We start from the raw sequence: 14578 nt of genomic DNA, 5'->3' as shown, positions 1-14578 counted from the left end.
AGGATGAAGCGTGCTCATTAATCAATTCTCATTTATTACTGGAGATGTTTTGGACCAGTTTCTATGAACTCTGCTCCAGAAACGTGCCTTCATGTGTTTTTGAATGTACCTGTTAAGCATTTTCTATTGTAAATGATTGATAGGGAGACGGGAAGGGATTAGAATGTTGTAACATGTGTTTTGAGGGTGTTGGTGGTGATGGGGAAGGCAAAGCTCAAACCTGCTCATTTTCAATTCACCTGAAATCCCTTTGAAATTTATCACACCCAGTCAATGTGCAATTGTCATGTCCAGGACCATGACTCTCTATCAGAAGACTTGGAGAGCTAGTTTAATGAGTTCTTGAAATAACTATGTATTTTGGGAATTCATGCCACTGTGCAGTAACCAAGGGGAGAATCACTTAGGTTGTGGTGCTCCACCTGTGAAATCACCTATCCTATGACATCAAGCAGGCACCTGAACCTCTCAGACTGATTACTCCCTCCAGATCAGGAGGACACCCCTTTGCAAGAATATCTGATGGCAGGTGATTGACATATGGGGGACCACTTGGTGCCGGGGGAGTTTGGGATCCAGCCTATTGGTTGGATCTACTTTCCCACCTCTGCTCTCAAGTAGACCCTTGCTGTTGAAGAGACCCTGGTTGAAGAGTCTTCTGACACCCAAATCTGCCGGAGAGTTTTGTAGTTCTCTGTTTCTTTTTCCTTTGGGGTCCTATGTCTGGGACGTTTGGTAATGTCCCAAGATTGTATACTCATGGGGGTAGTATATGATAGATAGAAGACCATCGGTGAGAGACAGGGAAATTTTGGTCTCCCAGGGTGAGAGGCTGGAAGGGGAAAGGAAAGATGCCAGGTGAGAGCTGGGTGTTATCTTCCGTGGCTGGTGAGGAATAAGAATTACTTTCAGGAGAGGACTCCATATTCTACTTATTTGTATTTTCTGTAGCCGCTATTTTATTGTATTATTTTAAAAAATATTAAAATCCCATTACACAGAAAGCTTTGTACAATAGTTCTTTAGTAGGGTTTCTGAAACTTTTCATCAAGCTGAAAAAGAAAAATTTGACTGGATGTTTAATTCATAGTTCTGGCTAATGCAACTGGATAAATTTTGCTAACAGTGCTGCTATTTGTGAAAGAGGACATACTATTGTCTCTTAAAACCAGAATGGACTCCAGATTCTGCTCAGATATAAGTAAGTCCACTGCCATCTATTGGCTAAGCGATATAATGGCAGTATCCACTTATCATCTCACACATGCTTTGCTTTTTTGTTTTAAAAAGAGGCAGCAAATAAATCAGGGCCACTGAAACATTTTTACTCACTCATCTCTAAATCTCAAAAAATTCTGAACAATTCAGAAGCAATATAGCTGGCAGATATTTTTCATCTGTTCAAAGCCTTTCTTTCTGTAATATCTTGTGGCAAAGCATTCTTCAGACTAATCCGGTCCTCTATTAGCACAAATGCTTCTGGTTAATAAATGCTCACTCCAGCAAAACAAAAATGCCTTTCAATGCCAGGAAAGGAGAAGGAGCGATGAACACATGCTGGAGTTGGCAGTTACAAAACAACAAGCGCTGTCAAAATAATAAATCAAGGGGCCTGAGATAGGAACACTGCTCTGATAATGTGACTATCTATTCATCAGCACCCCACGCCAAAAAGGCCTCCCGCAATCTGGTAATCACTACTCATTGCAACTATGCCTAACTGCAGACACATAATTCAGGAAGTTATGAGGAACCCTTTTTCATCTTGAGGGTCATAGTCCCTTAGATGCAACCTTCTGGGGGCTGCATACCTCTGGTAGGTGCAGCCAGAAGCAAAAGTGGGAAGGGTAATGGATGTTACTCTTTACCTTTGTACAAACTACATTCCAGCCACAGAAGAACCAGGGTCTTTGACACACCCACACCCACACCCACACCCACCCACCATTCCAGCAAGCAAGAGGTGAGTTCATTGGCTGGCCTAGTTAGATGAGACCATTGCAGAGCCTGAGAGTGCTATGGGCATATTTACTGCTGGGAAGACGTTAAAATGTGCAATACTTAATGCTCGCCACATGGGATTGCTGCATAGAAATCTCGTCTTTCCTGTTTCTAGTCCTGGCAGACAATATTCTGGCAAGCCTAATACTGGCTCTAACATTAGGCCTGTATACTGTAATGGAACAATACAGGTTTAAATCTCGGTAGACTCAGAAATATTTGCCTCGATGGCCCACAAAGCATTGAAGCCCGAGTTATAATTAACCTTTCTAGGTAGCCCCAACTAACAGAGTGGCTTCACATGTCAAATACTGGTTTCCCCATAGAAGACCCTAGTCCTGACTGTGCATTTGTGAACTCAAAGTGGCTCATTCCATAGTATCCAGATGTTGATGGTGACCCCCAAACTCACATTGCTCGTGGTAAACTCACGTTGGTCAAGAAAGCAGTGAATCAGCCTTGTGGAATGCCAGTCTCACTTGTGCCAAGAAACATTGTTTACATTCACTGTAGACTTCACTGGGAAGAGGGGAACTCCCCTGATAATTTATGCTGGGCATGCCCATCATTAAAATGCTCTTTGGTTAGTGGAATGAGCATATAAACTGCTTGTGCAACAGGCAACTAAACTTACATGACCCCCTAGATCTTATTTGCCATCCTCTCCTTTTCAAATAACATACAGCTTAATAAAAAACAAACTTAACCATTATGGAGAGAGGAGAGAGAGCGTCCATCCTTGAGGTTAAACTTTGGCTAGCCCCCAAAATGGAGAAGGATTTTCATTCTGCAGCGGATTGGAAAGAGAAAATAATTCCCCCTGGAATTGCCGAAGAATTGAACGTTTCAGCATTATGCAAATACAGGCCACACATCTAAAAACACCAAATAGCCTTGTTTATTTAATGAAACTCAAAAACAGCTTTCAGAGTTAGTTGCTGACCAAATGTGAGATAGTGAAAGTTATCTGTCAGGGAAATAATAGCGGGTTTTTATTTAGGATTACTGAATGAGCCAGTTCATATGCGGAAAATGAAACGGGTTCACATGCTCCCTTACCTTGGCAAAGTCCAGTCTCCCAACACATTGACAAGTCGACCTGCAATGTAAAAATATTTATAACTGAATCGGTGTGTTCCTGCGGTGTCAACAATATCCCACTATATAGCAGCGTTGCAGGTCAGTTCAGTTTAGTCAACCAAAGAAGGAGGGTTTTTAAAAAACCATTTACATCAACAATTCATTAATGCAGCATGACGTGAGCACAATGCGACCATGAAACCTGATCCTGATAATTGTGTGCAGCAATGCAAGAGGTGGAGCTTTTCCTGTCTTTTCAACTCCTTGCATGTAAGGTCAGCTACCTTTTTGCACGCCTGGTTACTGTTAAAGGGCACAGGAATAAGTGTGACAAACGGTATCAACCCCAATGCAAGGGGGTCATTTCGGTACCATGCATTGGAAGGAATGAAGAATCCAGTGCCTCTGGATGTTGTTGGACCACAACTCCCATCACCCCTGATCGTTGCCTGTGATGGCTATGCCTGATGGGAGTTGGAGTCCATCTGGAATCTGTGGCCACAGGTTCCTCATCCCTGGTGCATGCAGACCCTATGCCATGTTACTTGGAACACCTGGGAATGATCCCCAACAGGAGTGGCAGTAGGAAGGACGGCAAAAAGTGTGGTCTCTAGCGTGTCACAGATCCACCCCTTGTGCTGAACGGGTGTGTATAGCATTTAGCACATGCCAATTTGGTGAAGAGGCTGCTTCGCCACTTCCCTAGCTCTCCTCAACCCACAACCTTGCTCAATCCATTTGTAGCTGCAATAGTTGGATTCATCCAGAACTAACAGTGGCATACAAAGTGCTCCTTCCTTGATTGAGATGAGGCTAAAAATCGCCACCCGGTGGTAGGCGCTGCCCTGATAGCATATCAGATCATTTCCAAGAATTGTGAAGATAATGTCCAGAAAAATCAGTCCTGCCAGGGGTGCCAAATTGAAAAAAAATATTGTGGGGAGGCAAGGTAAGTCCCCACACTGATCACAAGACACAAACACCATTTGAATGGCAATGCTCACCAACTTTGTGGGAGCCCAGTGGCCTCAAATATTTTATTAGGGGGACTGAAGGGAGCTCAGCCCCTAGGAGTTGACTCCTATGAGTCCTACAGTGCAAGAGATCTGCCTGTTTTCATAGTTCCCCCCACAGGCTGTCCCTCCGCCTTCCAGCAGCAAACTCACTAGGCCCTGGAAACAGCTGCATGGGAAATTATACATTGCACAAAAAGACATATAAGGAAGCTCTGTGTCTGGAACCCGTAAGTGGGCTTGCAATGGGTGGCAGGTGGGGGGGAAAGATTAAGGACCAAGGAGAGCCTGCTGGGTCTGGGTTCCAACGAGTGATCAGCCAGATGGATCTGAGAAGGCCAGAAGCAGAAGCACCATTGATTCTTGGCCAATGTGTTAAACCCACAAACTTTTCACAAAAACTACAGCGGCTGCAGTTTCCTCCACGCAGATTCTCTCCTTTAAATGACTGGTTCAAGAATGATCTAAGGGCAGCTCACTGAAACAAGGGAGAAGGGCATTTGTGGAGCTGCTGGCAGCTCAGCTGGTCTCTCAAAGAATGAGCACTTCTGTAGTGCAGTTCTTTGGCAAGCCTCTCGCTCTGCCATTCCACCCCTTGATCCCCACCTTCATTCTTCAGGAACAGCTCGAAACAGGAACCTATCTATGTATAGAGGGACAGGTTCAGGGAAGCAAGGAATAAAGGACAGCATGTCCCCGGTGTTGTGTTGAAATGCTTTCCATATCCCTGCTTAGTCAGAAGGAATATTAGCTATTTCCCAACACAGGCTGAAAGGCAGATCCACATGTACTGCTTACTATGCAGTATGAGGAACTGGAGCAGCTGAATTGGCAGCAGGAATTTGTTTCTCTACCCAATTCGTTTTGGCTCTGTCTTTTGGAGGAAAGGAAGGCTGAAACCACCGCTGGGAGGGGCCAGCCATGGTTGGCTTTTGACCCGAGCAGTAGCACATGGCCGAGGCTATCTGGCAGTGCACAGTGACTGAACTGCAGCCTGTGTTCCTCCTGAAAGCTTTATCTGCACAAGAAGTGTTGGCTATTCTGAAGGACCGCAGTAATAATCAGCCACAGCAAGAGGTAAGCAGAGAAGCAGGGCAAGATAGTGGGAGAACGTATTGCGAAAGCTGGTGTGAAACAAGACAAACATAGGCAAATAGTTTGTGAAAGAGTAAGGGCTACCGGAATGGAGCAATAGGATGTGCAAATGTGTGGGGCTATTCTCAGGATTCCACTTTGGTAAATACCTTGCATGTGGCAAGCTTCTGTTTGAGCCTCCCAGGTGAGAAGCTATTGAGTAACCTGAGATATAGGAGCATGTGGGATTTCCCCAACTGATTGGTAGGAAGAGCAGCTTGATAGGGAAAAATAAATACTAGACGATGCACCATCACTTTTGCTGGCAATGCTCCTGTCCTTGTTGAATTTCTGCCTGTTGTGTAGCAGCTAACAAGGCAGGCAAAAACCTTGCAAGGGAAAGGGGAGTGATCCATGGTGGTCTTGAGAAGCTTAGTTGGTAGAGCATGAGACTCTTAATCTCAGGGTTGTGGGTTCGAGCCCCACATCAGACAAAAGATTCTTGCATTGCAGGTCCCTTCCAACTCTACCATTCTATGATATAGTTTGAGAGCACGACTGCAGCATAATCCTATGCGTATTTACTCACCGTGTCTCGCTTTAGCACTAAAACAAAAACGACAGAGAACAATGCTTGTAAAGGTGGGCACATGAAATGACATGGGTGAGTTTCTGAGTGCTGACACAGCCTGTTTACTCAAGATGGAGCTGTGTGTACTGTGCAACAATAATAGATTGGGGCATTTCTCATGTTGACAACTGGGACATGGGTTTAGGCTGCATACGGCTGCTGTGAAATTTGTAGGGATCAGCACACCTGGAATAAAGCAAAACAAAACATTCACACATCCATGCCCTAATGACATTATTTAGAAAGTTGATAAACCCGGCCCCAGCGAGATCAGCAATGACCCTGCTGTTTTCCTGGTCAAATCTCTCATATCTGCATGCTCAGATGTTGACATTTCTGAGCCACAGCCAAGCCCTAGCAAACTATTGTTTACCCCTGAAATTGCAAAGCGCATGCTGTGCCCCCTCTCCCTTGTTAACTCTTCGACGTGTTTCACATTTCTGAAAAGGAAAGTTTTTATGCATCCAGCTAGCGCTTCAGCAAGCAAGGATAGTGTCTGGAATTCTCCCCCTTGAAAGTACAGTAATTTAGAATTGCTTGCGTGAGAAAGAGAAGAGATAAAGGGATGGTTTAAAGCAGGAGTGGGAAACTTCAGACTTGGGGTTCAAATGTGAGGCTTTGTCCCCTGGCCACATCCCTCACAGGCCCTGTCTCATGCTTTATTTATTTAAATTTATACACTGCTTGATTGTAAAAAAATAACACCTCAAAGTGGTTTACAAAACATAAAACAGTAACTGATCAAGGAACCGGAGCACCTTTTCCGTGAACAAGGGCAAACAGAATTGACTGGCATGACAATTCAAGTCAGACAAAATAAAGCACTCACAGGAAATAATAGTGCTGCTTTATTCTTCACTGGCCCGGCCACATCTGGACCCCACATTTTAAGACTAAGGCGGACAAATGGGAGTGGGTCCAAAGGCGGGAGCTCATGATGGTGAGGGAGGTCTGGAAGAAACCCAGTCATATGAGGAACACTTGAGAGAGATGAGCATGTTTAGCCAGAAGGAGAGAAGAGGGGTGGGGTGGGGGATTGTGGTTGAAGATACAGTGGTACCTCGGTTTAAGTACATAATTGGTTCTGGAAGTCTGTACTGAACCTGAAGCATACTTAACCTGAAACAAACTTTCCCATTGAAAGTAATGGAAAGTGGATTAATCCGTTCCAGACGGGTCCGCGGAGTACTCAACCTGAAGCGTACTTAACCTGAGGTATGGCTATAATTTGTTCCGGAAGTCCGTACTTAACCTGAAGTGAACTTTCCCATTGAAAGTACTGGAAAGTGGATTAATCTGTTCCAGACGGGTCTGCGGAGTACTTAAACTGAAAGTACTGTACTCAAACCGAAGCGTACTTAAACCGAGGTATGACTGTAGTGAGATGTAGTTTCAGGTAGGTAGCCGTGTTGGTCTGAGTCGAAACAAAATAAAAAAATTCCTTCAGTAGCACCTTAAAGACCAACTAAGTTTTTATTTTGGTATGAGCTTTCGTGTGCATGCACACTTCTTCAGATACCTCAGATACTGAAGGAATTTTTTTATTTTGTAGTAAGATGGTACAACTATTGCACTAACTATTCATATTGAATTTTTTTAAAAAAATTGTGTTGCTGTTGCCTCTTTTATTGTATTTCATTCTATTGCAATCTGAAATCCATGGAATTCAGTTTTAATATAATAAAATGGAATGCTGAAGGATTAAAGAAGCAATTTCCTAATGGATCAATGCATGTGTGTGTACGTGTGTGTGTGTGTGTGTCTATATAAAAACTCCTAGCAAAAACTGGGAAACTCCAGTCCTGTATGATTTCAGCTGCCTTCTCAACCTTCCCTACCCCTGTCCTGTCCTCTCTTTATCACGCAGGAGGAGCTGAATGTATCTTTGCCATCTCGTTGTCCCGTCCGCTTCTGCTGGGGAAGAAACTTCCCTCTCCGTCACCTTTGGCTTCGCTCCTGCCCTCCCGCCCCCCTTCCATCGATCCTACGTGATCTCCCAGGATTAGGAAAGGCCCGAGGGAGCGCCCCAAACCCTGCCCTTGCCCAGGAGGGGAGGGGATCAACGAAGGAAGACCCGCTACCAGCAGCCGCGCAGGACGCAGTGCGCCCGAGGGAGGCTGAGACTGCGGAACGGACCTCCTCGTTGGCTCCCGCCGGCAAGGGAAGGCAAGGCGCGTGCGCGCCGTCGGCGAAACCTTAACCCTTCGCGCTCCCTCCGTGCAGCTCCTGTTGAGCAGGGCAGCCAAGAGCAGCTGCGTCGTCGTCGTCGGCGATGTCTCCCCTCGTGTCTCGGACGCTCCTGGCCGCCGCGCTCGCTTTGGCACTGGCTGGCCTGGCCCCGGCCAGGGCGCAAGGATCGACGCCAGCACTCTCGCCGGCGGGGCCGCCCTTTGCGCGGGATGTCCTGGCGCTGTTCGGGGGCAACCGGAGCCTCTCGGCCGGGCAGCTCCAGCAAATGCTGCAGAAGATGGGAGCCGCGCACCGGCTGGAGGAGTCGCTGGCCGGACAGCTGGACCTGCACGTCCTGCGCTACAACCAGGTACAGTCCAGTCCCGGTCGTGCTGCCCCGGCAAAGCCCTTCGCCGCCCCGTCTTCTGGATTCTCCCCCCAAGTTGTTACAGAGAGGAAACTGAGGCGGAGACAGGCGGGCTGGGTGGGATCTTTCTGCAAAGACTTGAAGCCTCCTCGCCCGGGGACGGGGGGCGGGGGAGGGCTGCAACTTGCGGTTATTTTCACATAATTCTGATCATCGCCTTTTAACTCGTTGATTGTGTGCGTTTTCGAAAGTTTGTCCGTCGATGGCTTGAGCTTGGTGCTGATAGCGCCGAGGTTGCAGGTTCGAGCCCTATATGGGGCAGCTGGGGGTTGGCCTAGATGACCCTCGGGGGTACCCTTCCAATTTTTTGACTCTATGAAGAAAGTCACAAGTTCAGTCCACTGCATCGCCAGCAGGTAAGGCTGGGAATATCTCTGCCCGAAACCCTTAGTCAGTGTGGACGGTATTGAGTAAATGGCCTAATAGTCTGATAAGGTGAAAGGCAGCTTCTTATGCACACAGCATAATTGCCATGGCCAATAATGTTTTCATTTGGGTTCCCTCTGCCCTCTCTGCCCTCTCACCCAGGTACAACCATTTACTTGTCAAATTATCACGCATTCATGCATCTGAAGAAATAATAGTAATAATTTTATTATTTATACCCCAACCACCTGACTGTAATATACAAAAGCCATAAGAGATTCGTTTGTCTTTAAGGTACGATAAGGTGCTATAGTCCAACTCAAACAGTTTTCAAGGAAATTAGGCAAATTTATTCAGGATAAGGCCATTGACAATGATGTAGTTCCTCCAGGACCATGGGCAGTCTATCTTGTGAATACTAGTTCCTGGGAAACATAGTGGGAAGCTATGCTAGTAGGTAGCTCAATAAAGATGTGGACCCAGTGTGTGGCAGGTGTGAGGAAGGCAAATTCCATGATAGGGATAATTGGGGAAAGAATTGGAGATAAAACTGCTGATATCATGGTGCTGTTATACAGTTATGTGATCCATGCGCTTTTGGAATACGTTCCTCATCTCAAAAAAAGATATTGCGGAGTTGGAAAAAAAAATCAGAAAAGGGCAAACAGAATTATTGCTGGGATGGAGAAACTCCACTATGACAGCATTGGGGACTTTTTTAGTTGAGAGAAAAGGCGAGTAAGTGGCAAAATGGTCAAAGTGTGTACCATTAGGCATGGAGAAAGTGGACAGAGAAACGATTTTCTCCCTCTCTCATAACCCTGGAACTCAGCGACATCCAGTGAAGCTGAATGCTGGAAAGAAAGTATTTATTCACACAGCGTATAGCCGAGCTACGGAATTCACTCCCACAAGAGGCAGTGATGGTAGCCAACTTGGATGGCTTTGCAAAGTGAAATTGAGCATTGAAGGAACATACGTATCCTAAAAACAACCATGTACTGCACAATGTGGTGGGGAAACTTTGGCTTTGCAAATGTTACTAAAACTACAACTCTCCTTGTCCCTGGCCATGCTTGCTGGGGCTGCTGGGAGTTGTAGTTCCACCATATTTGGAGGGTCAAAGGTTCCCCACACTTGTGCTAAGCCAAACCATGGTTTTATCATCCACATGCAAATATGTGGGCTCCCAGGAGGAGTTTGGAGCTGTTCCTCTCCAGGTCCTTTATCTCAGGGCAGCACAGCAGCAAAGCCAAGGTTTGTTCTTGGCTGCAGCTTGTGATGAATGAGGGGAGAGCTTCACCACAATTCCAGGTTGGGACAAGCCAAACCTTGGCATAGTTGCTGCACTGAATCTAAAGGGCTTTGGAGGAGCAAAGTGGGTGTGATCTCCTTCTCGGAAGCCCACCTGTTTTTGCAAAGCCATAGTTTTGCTTACTGTGACTTGCAGACCTGGCCAATATGCATATATTCAACTCCTAAAGATGTTTGCTTTCAGACCTGTGTTCCGTTTCTTTGTGGGCACAGTTTGATTTGAATAACTAAGACTGCCAGTTTCTGTGCATTTCATTTGGGAGCCGTGCTTGGAATGGAATGTTACAGTACAGCCCCTTGTTGGGGCTGACTTTTAGTGGGTAATGTTAAACTTGTTGGTTGGGATGTGGAGTGACCGTAGGGGAGGCACTGTAGCTCAGTGGTGGAGCACATGCCTTGCATGCAGAAGGGCCCATGTTCAACCCCTGACATCACCAGGTCTGGCTGTGACTGGGAGAGCCATTGCGAGTCAGTGTAGACCAGGTGTCGGCAACATTTTCCAGCCGTGGGCCGGAGCATTCCCACGAACTATCACCCATGGACCGGACATGCGCAGAAGCGATTTCCGGTGCCGCACTGCTCATGCCCAGGGCACTGGAAATCACTTCTGTGCATGTTCGCAGCGCCGGAAATCGCTTCTGCGGCTGCACAGACGCCAGAAATTGCACCTGTGCAGAAGTGATTTTCGGCATCTGCACAGGCAAAGGTGCCATTTCTGGCACTGCTCAGAGAGTCCCTGTGCCACGCTGCACCGGTTTATCGCAGCGCGTGGGGGACTTGCCGAGCGGGCGGCTCGTGGGTCAGATAAACAGCCTCCATGGGCCGGATCCAGCCCATGGGCTGGAGGTTGCCGATGCCTGGTGTAGACAATACTGTGCTCAGTGGTCCAACTTGGTGTAAGACGGTAAGGGTTTTAACTGTTGCTACAACAGATGCTTCCGAAGCAAGGATTCTTGCCAGTGCTTAGGGCAGGGGTCAGCAAACTTTTTCAGCAGGGGGCCGGTCCACTGTCCCTCAGACCTTGTGGGGGGCCGGACTATATTTTGGAGAGAGAGAAAGAACAAATTCCTATGCCCCACAAATAACCCAGAGAGGCATTTTAAATAAAAGGACACATTCTACTCATTTAAAAACACACTGATTCCCGGACCATCCATGGGGTGGATTTAGAAGGCGATTGGGCCGGATCCGGCCCCCAGGCCTTAGTTTGCCTACCCATATCTTAGGGCATAGCATGGACTGGACCTCCAAATGCATACATAGTCTGAAGATCTTGTTTAGTTTGGGATAATTCTTATTGCATTGTGAATGCTACAACGGCTAATTCAAACCTACCGGTAATTACAGAAAGAAAGTAAAATAAAAAAATTCCTTCAGTAGCACCTTAAAGACCAACTAAGTTTTTATACGTATCTGAAGAAGTGTGCATGCACACGAAAGCTCATACCAAAATAAAAACTTAGTTGGTCTTTAAGGTGCTACTGAAGGAATTTTTTTATTTTACTTCGACCCAGACCAACACGGCTACCTACCTGTACAGAAAGAAAGAAAGACAAGTGAAAGGGGCTTATGCAGAGTGAAGACTTTCTTGTTTCAACAGGGGAATGTTCCCTTGGGAATTTGCTGCTTTTAAGAAAAGAGCTTGTTCCTTGCTGTTTTTAATTGTAATTATTACTTTTGTTTTAAAACAGATTTTATATATGCATACAGTTTTAAATCTATCCATGTCCACTTGTATTTTAATGATAGATTTTTCTGTGTTTTTATCTGTATGCTGCCTTGAGTTGAGTCCCATCAGCAAGTAAGGCAGAGTATGAATATAAGAATAATATCACTATGGATACTTGGCTGACTGGGCATTCTCCTACTCCATTGCTCAAAACATTTGACAAGGTAGAATTTGTGTACAACTCTCACACAGCCATGCTGGATCTGTAAGCCTCAAGACTTTTACCAGCCTGCTGAATTCCAGTTTTCATGGCTATGTTAATATGGGAAACATTTGCAGCCTGATGAGGAGAATATCCCACCCAAATATTATATTCAAATAAACGTCGCCATTATTTCCTAACCATGCAAGTGGGGATTTATAATTCTGAAGTATGAAGCGACAGCTATTCTACAACTGGATGTATATGTGGTGGCAAGGGAAGGAAGAGAAAAATGGTTCCGGCTAAAGCCAGTCTCTGCACACATTTAAAGCAGAACGATACCACCCAAAGAATTCTGGGAGCTGTAGTTTGATAAGGAGAACCCCACCCCCCTCACAGAGCTACAATTCCCAAATGAATTAACGGCCAGTCCCCCTTCACAGGGAACTCTGTTAATCTAAATTGTAAACCATTGCTTTTCTGTCAGGCTATACAGCACATGTAAAAACACTTGACATGGTAAGTTGTGGTACCCTATGGGATGCTGATTGATCATAGCACTTCAAATACAATACTTGTTTTACACACACACACACACACACACACAGGCATAGCAAAGAACAGAAGGTGGGAAGGGTGGATGAAGTCTAAGCAGACATATTGGGAAATGTTGCTGTGTTGCAATCCGTAAGCAAAAATTCTTTTGAGAATCACTCACCAGTTCCTTCATATAAACATCCACCCATCTGGTCACTGGTTGAGCAGGAATTGCCAACACAGGTGAAAAAAGGCCAGATCTTCAGGATGCAAATGTCTGGGGGCAGACAGGACAATCAACCTTTTGTGAACTAGAGACTTTCATAGGCTTGGTGCAGCAGAAGGGTGTGCTAGAATGCAAGTGGGGAGTTGTCACTTTTCAATGCTTGCCCATACATCAAACTCCTTGCAAGCAAAACTGTGTGTGTGTGTGTGTGTGTGTGTGTGTGAGAGAGAGAGAGAGAGAGAGAGAGAGAGAGAGAGAGAGAGAGAGAGAGAGAGAGAGAGAGAGGCTGTAGATTGGTTGTCTCCTTATTGTGCTGGTTTCCTATTTGTACCAAATGATTTGTTATGTGTAGAATCCACTGCTTGCAGCCTCAAGTTGTCCAGTCATTCTACCACCTTATTCCCTTGCATGTGTTGACCAAGCTTGGAAAAGGAACAGAAAAGAGAAACAGTAAAGTTCAACAAGGGGGTGGGAGGACTTCCCTGTGAGGAAAGGTTGCAGCATTTGGGATTTTTTAGTTTAGAGGGGATGTAAGATATAATAATAATAATAATAATAATAATAATAATAATAATAATAATAATATATTTATTTATTTATAGATACATACATACATACATACCCTGCCCATTTGGCTGGGTTTCCCCAGCCACTCTGGGCGGCTTCCAACAAAAGATATAAATTACATTAAAACACCAGTCATTAAAAACTTCCCTAAACAGGGCTGCCTTCAGATGTCTTCTAAACGTCAGATAGTTGTTTATTTCTTTGACATCTGATGGGAGGGCGTTCCACAGGGCGGGCGCCACTACCGAGAAGGCCCTCTGCCTGGTTCCCTGCAACTTGGCTCCTCGCAGTGAGGGAACCACCAGAAGGCCCTCGGCGCTGGACCTCAGTGTGGTGACATGACAGGAGTAAATAAAATTATGCATGGAATACCACCAGCCGCCTTACATTGCTTTTGGTTCTCTAGCATTAAACTAGATTTAGGCCAGACAGCCTTTCAAACTGAGGACCTAAATAGAGGGCTGCCTTCTGCAAAGGAGCACACATAGGCCACCAGCTTTCATGATATCTGCTGCAACTTTGTTTTGATTAGCTTTTTTTACTGACTTATTTTATTGACTTCTGTGCCATCCTTCGAAAGAATTATTATCAGGACTACTCATCGCGATAAAATGGAAATAAATAATAATAATAATAATCGCAATAAAAAGAAAATACAAAAAAATGGGGGGGGAATGAAAGATGGAAATGGGAGATAAAAGTGACAGTGTAACATGTGGAAACCTCAGTTTTATCACTGATGCTGTTAAGCAGATACGGTAATACACTTAAGCATGTCATAAACGCATCGGTGAAAGTATGCAAATCTGATATTGGCTCATTGGTTAAAGGGCAGGGTAATTGGGCTGAAACATTGAACAAAGACTTCGACACAGACCAGGGACATGATAATAGCTTACACACACACACACACACTATATATATATATATAGAGAGAGAGAGAGAGAGAGAGAGAGAGATACTTTCGTGCCAACCTAAAGATGCCTATGAGTATATAAATATCCCAGTTTTGTTAAACAAAGGAACACTTCATAGATGCAATTAGAGTTATTTTGTAATCAATTTTTATTAAAAAAAATCTTATTTGCATTTCACCCTTTCTCCAAGGTGACATTATTATTGCTATTCATTTTTCTTCCACTTTTCTGTATAAATATACCAAAAGTAGTTAATAGACAAAAAAAAAACCATATATCACTACAATCATTTTCTTTATTTCTATCTCATTCTTTAATATTCTTCCCCACCTTTCTGCGAAATGCTTGGGGTAGCTTAAAGGTAAAGGTAAAGGGACCCCTGACC

At 45.0% G+C, this 14578-nt stretch overlaps 1 protein-coding gene across 1 annotated transcript in view; it reads left to right on the top strand.

The window, feature by feature from the left end:
- Positions 1 to 4771: 4771 nt before the first annotated feature.
- SLC39A8 (solute carrier family 39 member 8) overlaps positions 4772 to 14578 on the top strand; it is a 38194-nt gene continuing 28387 nt past the window's right edge. Inside the window, exons 1-2 of the mRNA XM_035112592.2 lie at positions 4772 to 5171; positions 7667 to 8338. Coding sequence (XP_034968483.2) covers positions 8072 to 8338 — 267 coding nt within the window. The 5' untranslated portion in view covers positions 4772 to 5171; positions 7667 to 8071. The remainder of the gene's footprint in view (positions 5172 to 7666; positions 8339 to 14578) is intronic.

The sequence above is a fragment of the Zootoca vivipara genome, chromosome 9, assembly GCF_963506605.1.
Source record: "Zootoca vivipara chromosome 9, rZooViv1.1, whole genome shotgun sequence".
Classification (NCBI taxonomy): Eukaryota; Metazoa; Chordata; class Lepidosauria; order Squamata; family Lacertidae; genus Zootoca; species Zootoca vivipara.
This window is presented reverse-complemented; position numbering and strand designations above follow the sequence as displayed.